Here is an 11,656-nt window from a genome sequence, read left to right as displayed (position 1 = left end):
GCGGGAATCTCGGCACATATAAATGAGAGACCGATTAATTAGCAAATCGTGAGATTTCTTACCTTTTATAGAATTGTACCTAAAGTAGGACTCCTCTACTATATAAAGGGGGTTTGATTCTTTGAAATACACATTGTAATATGCATCCAAAAGCAATACACGGTTGTTATTAGTTCTTATTATCTTATCATTCTGTTCCGGCATCGATTAAGGCACTTTTGACTCAACCTTCAAGGCCAAGATTGTCCAACTTGTGTGGTTTGCATTTACCTTTCTATCATTAATTTCAAGTATCTTTAAAATCGCGCATAAATTCAATTGTTATAGGGACAACCCTATTATTCATCGAGTTTCGAATCGCGCGCGAGCTAACCCTCAAGGATTTCTCGATTATCAAGGGAAAAAAATAATAGTAAACTAACAGACTAGAGGTAAATTACCAAGCCAACTCAGATGACAAGATATGTCTTAGTGGCAAATAATTAAACGCAATAAATTGGAAGCTTTAATTAGCTTATACAAGAGAAGTCAAAAATACAGTAGGGAAGATACAAACCTACCTACCTTCCCTTTTCTAACTCTTAAAAAGGCTTAAGGGCCTATATGCATACATACTAGAAGGGGGATAAAAGGCATTCATTCCCACCATGTTACAACACAGAATTAGCAAAACTTAATATGGGAAGAAACTACCTTCTCCCCTCATACTACTTAACCTTTACATAATTTTCACTTCATACCTTATATATTTGGAGAAACCGCATCTAACCATATGCATCTTATTCTCACAGATCCAAAGAATATATAGCAAACGAGATATTTCAACTTTGGATAAAGCAAATGCTGGTGCCTATCGATCATAACCTGCAGCAACAACAGGGATCCTGACTTTGTGCCCTCTGCTGCCTTTCAGTAAAACCTCTCCGAAACTGTACGCTCCTGTTACTGATCGGACAGTGAGTGTTACTGTGAATTTCCTTGACGCGCCATGCCTTAAAGTCATTGCAGGAGGATTAGTTTCAATAGCAATTTCTGGAGCCATTCTTGCTGTTATAACATAAGTTTCTTCCTCAGCAACATTTATCACTGTACGTGTGACTGTTCGAGTTCCCACAAGATGTGCAACTGCAATTGAGGGTGAGTTGAAATTTGATGGGTGACCAAGGGTGTAGTTGCATGGGGAATGCGTGAAGTTCTTTATCTCATGAGGATCAATTCCGGGCACAGTGCACAAGAACCCCAAATAATCTTGATAACCTAAATTCAATCAAGAAAAAGTTAAAGCTATTACAACATATTGAAAACTCTGTTATCAAGAGTCAGAATGGATCTCAGGAACAGTGTTTGCATTTCGTATTAACCCTATATAATGTTACATCGACTACAGAGCTCCAAAAGTTTTGGATAAAGAACATTCCTGAGAACCAAAAGAAAAATCATAATTCTCACAAGTACAAAGACAGAATACTATCTCCCATCATACTACAAGTTTCTCTTACTTCTTCTCGTCCAATATAGGTATCTTAAAGGCAGGTTTGGCCACTAAAATTTCTCATAAATATACTTTTTTGAATTCTCATTCTCTTTTAGGGGAAGATGTTTAGATAATTCCATAGAGACAAGAGGTACATGTGAACCTACAGAAGAATCATTGCTAGTCAACATAAAGACGAAAACACATAGCTGAAATGTCAAGTTGGACTTCGACCAACTAAAAATAATGTTAAACAAGAGACAGTATCTTGGATGGCTTGGCGGTTTCCCACGAAGTCTAGAATGGACAAATTATCATAACTCAACAAGTGAATGAGAGAACAGTCATGATTATGTGCTCAAGTATTATTCCAAATTCAAAAGGAAACTAGAAGAGAAGAAAATTTAGCAACTAGACTATACAAGTCAAATGTATCAAAAGCAATTAGTCAATTAGAAAGTAATTGTTAAAGACGGTCACTGTTACAAATTAGCAACAGGATTATCTTAGTAGTATTTAAATCTGGTTAGACACAACAAGCTATATCAAAAGGAGAGGGAAAAGAGAAGAGAAGATAACCAGCATTAAAAATGAGTCCAGGATCCAGAGCTGCTCTAGGATTAACATGTCCGCTTCCATAGTCAAACGGAGTAGCTGGAACGAGCGTCATGGTCTCAGATCCAGAATATTGTTGCGCTTGAAGTGGTCTCTCTGCTCTATCAATAGTTGATGACGTTGTCATTAATGCTGATTTAATAGCAGCAGGGCTCCAATGAGGGTGGTGCTGCTTGATAAGCGCTGCTATTCCTGCTATATGGGGTGCTGCCATGCTAGTTCCAGAGATCAATGCAAATCCTTCACCTGCTTCAAGTAAATTTTTATAAGTACGTGTAAGACACTTTTACCATGGTTAACTTAAGTCTCTTGCCCATAGCTTTTCTTTACCACTATCACTTAAAATCGTTTGATCATTTTAGTTTGAACATGAAGCCAACCAAATGGACATAAATGATAAAATCTCTTGGTTTCAAATTATATTTCAAGTCCTAAGCAAGTGGAGCATCAAATTCAGGATACAAGGCATCTATTATATTTCAAAATGGGTAAAAAGGCTCCAAGAAGACACAAAAAAAACTGATGGTTCATTGTTTGTGGCTAAGTCCAAAATAGGCTTGAAATTTCAAAAAAATGACTTTTTTAAACATATAAATCTACCATCTAATTCTCCTTTAAAATGGTACTACCATCTAACAGGAAAGCACAAACATTACAATTCATTTACCTATAAACAATAATATGATGGATACATACCACAAAAGTTGGCTTCATCTGTCCCATTCGGAGCCCAGGCAGCCCAAATAAGAGAACCAGGAGCCAGTATATCTGGTTTCAGGAGATCGGCATCTTGAAAGCTGTAATCTTTGATATTAGGTCCTCTAGCAGAGAAGATAGCTACTTGAGGTGCAGACTTGTGGAGTATTGGCCGCAACCCATTTCCAATGCTACCTGTTGATTTAAAGCTCTTAACTCGTCCAGTCCAATCTCTTGAAGTGGTGATGTTGTAATAATCTACAAGCTCCTGAAAATAGAGATGAGCATACAAGTTTAACTAACATAAGCAAAATGAGAGACTTCTACTTATGCATGCTAACTGAAAGAGCATTTCGAATGTGACCAACAAGTTGAACAAAACATTGATTTATGTTATCAGAAGGGGCAGCAATCAAGCTTTTTTCCTTTGGATGCTATATAAGACCAGTTATTATTTTTCTCAAGATGTGTGATTCTATTCGCCTAAGTGGTAGGGACACAAAGATCAGTGTTGTGTTGGACAGAGACACATAAATCATACATCACACAAGCAGAAGACAGAACTACCATATTCCGGACATGATATTTCATATAACCAAGAAAAGATTAAAAACCAAGAAATGTTTATTTTACTACATGATTCCTAGCTCTTGAAACGAACTAGAATATTTTCTTAATCTTTATTGTCACATCCATCAACTTCATCAATATATATGATGTTGGATATTTAGAGGCACCCTCTATTTCCTTCTTCTCTTTTTATGTTGATATTCTAAACCAGGAGACTTGTGGCACCTACACACAAGAGCTTTCGTTGACGTCTTACTGGTATTGGTTCAAATGTGCCTTTAAAACACATCCTAAATTTAGTGTCCGTGCTTCTTAGTACTACCTTTTCAGAAAAAGCAATTACTTCTCCATTAAGGAACCTATCACGGCCAAAATATGCAACTTAGAATAATTTTTCACATAAATTTGTCTATTGCAAGAAACAAGAAGCCTAAAGGAGACAAAAAACTATGAATTTCCTACTCAAAGCTCCACGACAATAGTAATGACACCAATAAAAGAGTACAGAGCTTGCTGATACTTGCCATTGACTGGGAAGCATCTGTTATGAGAATCCCAGGAATACTAACAGGAACAGGATCAAACTTTGTTCCTGGTGAAGCATTTTCTACAGCAAGAACAAAGCCAGCTGCACCAAGAGCCTTTGCTGTTTCCGCGACTTTTTTAATCGAGGCCGTGCCAACTACGAAATTGAAAGAATAACCACAAAGAAGGATGTTTCCCTCCACCAAATTCTTGTTTAAAACTTCTGGCCTTTGACAGTCAGCAGGACTGTACTTCGTAACCGAAGAATCCAAAAGAACATCATTGGCTGCTACCATGGTGAATGTCCGGTTAGGATGTGTAGAAGCTGTAAAAAACCAAGAAGTGCTTAGTAGTGGCAGAGATTTAAAACACAAAACGAAGTCTACATCTCATCATAAGTATCTGATTATTCCCATCATTTCTTCACTTTCTTTGATTTGTTCAGTCCAGTTTAGCCCCGTTCAGTTCATTACACTATTTTGGGGGATGTGAAGTTTCAACAGCCGTTGAAATTTGTGAAGCCAGACGGAGAAGAGGGAACGGGTGAGGATATAACATGACTACAGCAAGTCTGATGTTACACAATACCAATGACATGGCAATTGAGGACATGGAAAAACCATCATGGCATGAAGTCATGAGCAACAAAACAAATTCTAAAGGGTGGATTACACGGAAATGATGCCAACTACAGTAAAACTGACACAGTAAGCTATTCTGCATGTAAGCTGGTATAATGGATATGATACTTTCAACACAAATATCATAAATTGATCATTACTCTGACAAGTTGATGAATCAAGAGCATTGCTCAAAACAAAAACAAACAAAAAAAAAGAGGTAAATGAATCGGGGACACTTATCCAGGAAATAATAAACAAAGAAGTACAAAAAGGAAAGAAAAGGAAAAATGACTCAAGGACACAATCATAAATTTCCTGTAACACCGAACATGTTAAAGTTTCTGAATTAAACAGGGCTGAGAATCAGCCATTTGTAATTTAGGTAAAAACAAAAGGCATGGTGTCTGAAAATGATTTAGACTTTCAATGAACGGATGAGAGTAAGATCTACTGATTGAGGGGCATCAATTAAAGTATGTCAAAAGGCGTAAACCACTTACGTGATAACCCAATTCCAGGTAAGATTTTCCCATTTCCCAAGGTTAAATGATTCTTGTATCTACGATCATCAACTGCAGCAGCCACTGATACTATCCATGGACTATAAGACAATAAAGTTTTAGGGAAAGGACCTCCATTTCCAGCAGCCTGTGCAACAAATACACCGGCTTTCACAGCTGAAAGAAGTGTAGCATCAAAAGGGTTCAAAAATGTTGTCTTTGTGGTTGCTGGTGGACTGTTTGGCCCCACGGAAAGATTAAGAATGTCCACACCATCACGAACAGCCTGTAATAGAAATACTCTTTTATCAAACAGAGCTATTTTGGATAAGTTACTCTCTTTTTTTTTTTACAGTGTAAAAGATGACGTTATAACTGCAAGACCAATTCATTATCACATTTCACCAAATTTTATAACTTCTTATTTAAGAATTAAGACTTTCCAAACAAGAGCAAACTAATCACAACACTTCACTGATCATGCCTCAGAAATACTTGCCAATACTAAGTTGGCTTCAGATTGATCCTAACACCTATGCTTGAAATCTCAGTGCCACTCAAATCCATATTGCAACAGTTTCTGTGTTAAAGCTTACGTGCATATTTTTTATCCACATTATCAATTTCGTTGGGCATACCTGTTCAATAGCAGCAACTACATCTGCAACAAACCCTCCAAATAGCCTGTACAGTGCCTTGTATACGGCAATTCTACAAGGAATAAGAATTTCAACTTTTGTACGACTTTCTAGTACTAAAGAGATAGGACAATATGATGGTCAAATCTTGGAAGAATTATTTTAGCTTACCTTGCACGAGGTGCCATACCACTTGCTCTTCCAAATTCAAATCCGTGCATTCTAACAGGAATCCCATTGTTTCCAGCAGCGATAGCTGCCGTATGGCTGACAAAAGTATCACTGACATCAGTCTGGGTACATATTTTGTTAAAAGACGGTAGTGAAACTTACTAAAACGAGAAATATAGTCTATATGAGAATGTGTAGTTCTGAAACTTAGAAGCTTTTAAGGAAAAAAGAACTCTGGTTTTATAAAGCAGTTCCACTTGCATTGAAGCAAGTTCAAAAATGATGATGACGTAAGAATGATTTCTCCTTACATTAGCTCTATTTATTGATGTTGCTAAACAGAGGAAAAACTTGAACTTCCAGAAGATGACAATAATTTTATTGTTAGAAGTTATCAATAAGACTATGTCCTTTCGGTAATTTGACAATCAAATGTACACTGGTGTAGTGTTCTCTTCTTCCACCAAACCACCATCTGGAGATGACTCATCACATCCACCTTTGGGATTTGGATGTTTATTTTCTTTTCTTTTTTGGATATGCAGACAGTAACTTTAGTGGTCTCAGAAAGCATGAGATGTTCGCAAGAAGTTACAACCAACAGTATAGGAACATAAGAAATTGGGATTTTGGCATTAATTCCAAAATCTCTTTTCTTTTTCCTTCCTTGCTAGGTCATATACTCCACAATCCCCTAAGGAAGTACCACAAACACTTAGATCTGAAATGGCATTGCTAAAGTGGAACTTTGAAATCATCATCCTGAATCATAACGCACATGCATAGCTGAGCTTCACCACGCCTAAACTTTTAGAGGAATACCCCAACCCTGTGCTCAACTGGTTCATTGGAACTATCATTTTGAGAAGGTGTATGGTTGTCAGCACTCCGCATTACCCTTATAAGAGGGTTTACGTTACAAGGAATCTCCCTCTATGCAACGAATCATGAGAAAAGCCTAAGGTGTTTATTATAGTATCTCTTCAGTTTGTTCCCTTTCATAACTCTTATACCACCAATGGTTACTACCAATTTGGTCCTACGTCAACTGTATATTGTCTGTGCATGTGGGTACTTGAGCATAGACCTATATACCACCCAATTTCCTATCATTCAATCTGCGGCACAGACGAGTAGGAAATTCACCTCTTATGTAAACAACATCCTTTACAAAATGCAAGAACTTCACTTTCCTCTTAAAGAACAATCACTCAATGTTTCCTTACTTGAGGCAATGATGTCATAGCCTGACAGAACAAAAGTAAACTCGTCCGGGATTTCCAAGCGTATCAAACACAATATTCCACATTAAAACATGGCATCACACACTGAAGAATAGGAGTTTTGTTCCACAGACAACTATACTTCTGAACTCCCACAAGTGCTATATTTCTTTTAGCAGGCGCAACTGTGTATCAATTAAGTCTACCAGCAGAATGGAAGTAGAAAAGAACCATTAGTTATCTTTAGAACATACTCAAGTTAACATCATAAATAATTGAGTTCAAACCTTCCGTGTCCATCACCATCTATAGGAGAATCATAATCAATTGTAGGATTAAATGCGCCAGCTGCTTTGGCAGCTTCTGCAAAATGTTGAGCACCTATAATCTTTCCATTACAATAGTCTTTCTTGGTGTTTGGATCAACTTCACATTTTCCTCTATATTTTGGAAGAGGTCCATAAGGTTCAGTGTTGTGGCTTGAAAAACTTGGATGGTGTGGATAGATGCCAGAGTCGACGAAGCCAATTACAATATCCTCGCCTGCGCGGTCAAACCCACCACCTGTCGGCCATACTCCTGTAGGAAGCCCCAAAAACTGGGGCGTGTGAGTTGTTAGCCTCCTGACCTTCCAATCTCTCTCCACAGACTTCACACCAGGAGCTTGTCTGAGGATTTCTGCCTACTAATATATTCTTTGTGTAAGACAATACAGATAGAAGAATAAACAAGAAATAGAAGGAAAAAGAAGAGCCGTCTGAAAGAGCAGAATGTCACCTGCTCGTGTGAAATGTGAGTGGCAAAGCCATTAATTAGATGATGGTAGCTGTAGATTTTCTTGTAGGTTCCACGGTCAAATAGCAAAGCTAGAAGCATATCATGCTTCTTTTCCAGATGTCGGGCATAAGATGTAACCAATTCACTGAAAAAGCAAAATGAAAATAAGAGTAAGCATGCATTTCACCATCACAGGCAGCCCTCTGCAAGAGAGAACTATAGGGTTGTGACATTCTAATATCCAATGAGAACAAAGCTTCTGCTGAAAACTGAACTCTTCACATGTTTGGTACGAAGGAAAACATTTTCCTCGAAAATATTTCCTATGATGAATTTATTTTCTGGTTTTTGATTATCTGAAAACATTTTTGAAGGAGAGTAGTTTCCATCAAATGACTTCCCTCACTTACGGGCAAAAGGCCTTTTTCTTTACAAATATGGGTAAGATGTACGCAGCCTTACCCCTACCCTCCCTTCCAGGGAGGGCAGAGAGACGGTTTCCAATAGGCCCTCGGCTAAAGAAGATGGAAGAAGCAAAATAAAGTGCACCACCTAAAGTCCTTGTCTTCATTGGACCACATAGATCTGAATGCACCAACTCAAGCAACTCTATCCTTCTTGAAGGAGGATGAGACCGGAAAGAAACTTTTTTTGTTTTCCAGCCAAGCAGTGCTCACATTTTTCTAATTTTGCACTTTCAAAATTTGACAACAATTTCTTCTTGGCCAGAACATTTAGTCCTTTCTCGCTAATGTGGCTAAGCCTCTTATGCCATAACGTTGAAGAGCGGTGAAAGTTTTGCTCCAACCAACACTTAGATATTTCTATCAATCTTTTAGGCTCAAAGTTTTCATCAGATTCTCAACGCAAAACACTACCCCATTGCTGAGACTATTATCAACCTCCAATAAATTTTTTCCAGAAATATTTCCACTCATTAACCAAACACTGGAAAACATTTTTTAAGGATAACATTTATTTTTGAGACAAAGATTTTCCTTCTAACCAAAAACATTTCCGCTATTTATCCTTTTCTTAAGTATGTCATAATATTATTATTTACAAGTGAGAATCATGGAAGGAAGTGAACATTGTATAAAATGCAAGGGGAATTGACCATTTATGGAAAAAAGAATCTCAATGTAGTAACATTAAAATGTCATATTGATTATATTTCCAAGTTGTACTAAGTCCAAAACTATCACATTTCTGTCCCAATCAATTGTAACACCACTTTCTTTTCTAACATATACCTAAAACAGAAAGAGAAAATTAAATTGTTGAAAATTTCACATAATTTCCTATTTAAAGAGAAATATTAGCAAAACTACAAAATTTAATTAAAACTTAGCTTAGTTCAGAAACCGATTTTAAGAAAAATTCACTGACCGAATAATGGTCATGCAATCTCTCCTAGGTACTCTAGTTTTTAGCTCTAAGCAAATGCATTTTGGACAAATGTAATTTATTTTATTTTTATTTTTCCTTGAATGAGAAAGACAATTTCTCAGACCCCACTTGTGGGATTTTACTGGGCGGTTGTTGTTGTTGTTTGAACGAGAAAGACAATGAAAAATACTATACATGTTAGTTATTTGCTCATTAAGTACACCTTCTAAAAAGAATATTTGGGATATTAGGTGGCACCTAACAGCTTTTACAAGATTATTTATTTGCTCGTTAAGTATAAAAAGTCAGCAAAAGATATCAAATGAATCATGTAGCCGCATAAACAGACTAATCAACTATAGTTTTCGCACTTCACCTGCGTAAGAGCATGAAGTTCAAACACCTAATGGGAAAAGGTGAAACAAGAAAAAAGGAACTGGAGATACCTAGTGGTATCAATTTTCTCATCAGACTCTGAAGCAGTGGCTTCAAAACCATCAATGCCGCCTTTATAACTTATAACAGGCTCTCCTTCAACTGTTACTATGTAGATTTCAGCCTTCCCAACATTCAAGATTCCCGCTAACAATACAATAACAAGGCCAAAACACATCCCTCTCATTTCAGCACAGTTCTTATCCAAGATGCCTACAGTATCTGCTTCAATAATCCACACCAAAATCATTAAATATTCACCAACCACAAAAATTATATCCAAAATACCAAAAGTAACATTACTATTCCAAAGTTTCACACAAACACACACAGTAGTACACACGTGTAATTTTGTAATTTACTAAGCCAAATACTGAGCCAACTAGTGTTAGTACTCAACGCATCATTTCTTGTACCCACCTAACAAAACACAAAGAGGAACTCATTCCAGCTCAAAAAACTCAAAGGGGTTCATAACTGCATTTTTTTAAGGCAAATACTAAAAAAAAATGCAGTACTTAATACAGAAAACCCCAGATATACACTTGTGTTGTACCCTATGCAACACTGCTTGTACCCACCTCATAAAGCAAGCAAAACACAGAGCAAGAATTTTCTCCAGCTCAAGAAACTTAAAGGGTATTCACAATGAACTAAGTAAATCCAAAACATTCAAAAAAATAACAAAAACTAAAAATACCCAGATGCCAAATTAGCTAAGATAATGCAAATATTTTCATCTATACATTCAAATGAAAAGGAATTAAATTCTTACAAGTATATTATTACACTAATAAGCTGATCCAAAAGCTTAAGCAAACCCCTTATTTCCTCTACATTACTTGAAGAAAAATGTGTTTAACTTAGAAGTGAAGTAGCTGAAGCAAATCAAGAAAAAGCCACTAAAGCTGAGATCTTCACTCAGAAATGATCCAAGAAAAGAATCAAATCAATAAATGCTAAATATGAACTAATTTTTAACCAGACAAAGCAAAGCTTAAGGAATAAAAAACAAAAGATAAAAATAGGAATAAGTATAATATACTTTTTAAGGGAAAAGCAGAGGCAGCATGAAAAATGCAAATAAGGATCACAAAATAATTCAAGTTGAGATGTAAGGTGTAAGTTGCTTTTTTCTTGGAGGGTCTCTCTCACTCAAAGAGAGTAAAGAGTAGGGAATGCTCAAAGCTATAGATACAGAGAGGTGTATGTTTTTGTAGAGAGAGAGAGAGAGTGATGTGTGAAAGGAGAGAAGTGAAAAATAAACTAGTGGAGTGCAGTGTGCAGGTAGTTAGGGTTCTTTTTCATTTTCAATTTCTGTTAATTTCTTTTTAGTTCTCTAGTTTTTCCCACCTACAATAACAACAACACATTTAAATTTCATTAGTGAAGTCTAGAACTACAGTGTGTACGCAGACTTTACCTCTATCCAGAGACTGTTTTCGAAAGACGCTCGGCTCAAGAAGACGATAAGAGACAATATCACTACCACCAATAGAAACCAAAAGAAAAATAACATCGTCAAAATGATAAAGTAGATACAAAGCAAAAGCGAGAGACAGTACACAGACCCGGCACTATGAAAAATGAAAGAGTAGTAAGACACAATATTATCACTAATTGACTTCGACATAAACCCTACCAGACTATCCTCACAAATGTACTAAGTAAGGAAAGACTTAACTACTTCCTAACATACAATCCTAATACTCGACTTCCACAGCTTCCTATCAAGGACATGTACCCTCTGAAGCCTCGACATGTCATGTCCGATCACCTCACCCAATACTTCTTAAGTCGTCCTACCTCTTCTTGTGCCCTCCAAAACCAGCTGTTTACACCTCCTTACAAGAGCATATGGGCTTCTCCTTTGTACGTGTCCGAATCATCTGAGCCTCACTTTCCACGTCTTGTCATCAATGGGAGTCACGCACATCTGCTCCACAATATCTGCATCCCTAATGTTATCCTTCTCCCGAATATCTTCATTCCTAATCTTCTCGTGTCATCCTAGTTTTTC

General features: G+C 36.9%; 1 protein-coding gene across 2 annotated transcripts; it reads right to left on the bottom strand.

Annotated features, from left to right (window-relative positions):
* Nucleotides 1-468: 468 nt before the first annotated feature.
* Nucleotides 469-10,820, bottom strand: LOC104226963 (subtilisin-like protease SBT2.5). 2 transcript variants are annotated; one of them, XM_009779081.2, is made up of 11 exons: nucleotides 10,682-10,820; nucleotides 9,648-9,858; nucleotides 7,813-7,957; nucleotides 7,323-7,717; nucleotides 5,813-5,908; nucleotides 5,642-5,714; nucleotides 5,004-5,289; nucleotides 3,880-4,205; nucleotides 2,786-3,053; nucleotides 2,054-2,335; nucleotides 469-1,257 (listed from the first exon to the last, which is right to left on the bottom strand). In XM_009779081.2, the coding sequence occupies exons 2-11, from the start codon at nucleotides 9,821-9,823 to the stop codon at nucleotides 851-853; spliced, it is 2,454 nt and encodes an 817-aa protein (XP_009777383.1). In that variant the 5' UTR covers nucleotides 9,824-9,858; nucleotides 10,682-10,820; the 3' UTR covers nucleotides 469-850. The 2 variants fall into 2 exon arrangements, with proteins under 2 accessions (XP_009777383.1, XP_009777384.1); XM_009779082.2 differs by lacking the exon at nucleotides 10,682-10,820 and adding an exon at nucleotides 10,412-10,644.
* Between the last annotated feature and the right edge of the window lie 836 nt (nucleotides 10,821-11,656).

The sequence above is a fragment of the Nicotiana sylvestris genome, chromosome 11 (genome assembly GCF_000393655.2).
Source record: "Nicotiana sylvestris chromosome 11, ASM39365v2, whole genome shotgun sequence".
Lineage (NCBI taxonomy): Eukaryota > Viridiplantae > Streptophyta > Magnoliopsida > Solanales > Solanaceae > Nicotiana > Nicotiana sylvestris.
The sequence above is the reverse complement of the archived record's forward strand: the minus strand, read 5'-3'. Positions and strand labels throughout refer to the sequence as shown.

Bases quoted from the DNA above. Each gene is read 5' to 3' on its own strand.
- LOC104226963 (XM_009779081.2), bottom strand. From the start codon at position 9,823: ATGAGAGGGATGTGTTTTGGCCTTGTTATTGTATTGTTAGCGGGAATC. The intron at 7,958-9,647 runs GTATCTCCAGTT...TTGCTTTTTCAG, and splicing joins GAGAAAATTGATACCACTAG to TGAATTGGTTACATCTTATG. The intron at 5,715-5,812 runs GTAAGCTAAAAT...TATTCCTTGTAG, and splicing joins GGTATGGCACCTCGTGCAAG to AATTGCCGTATACAAGGCAC.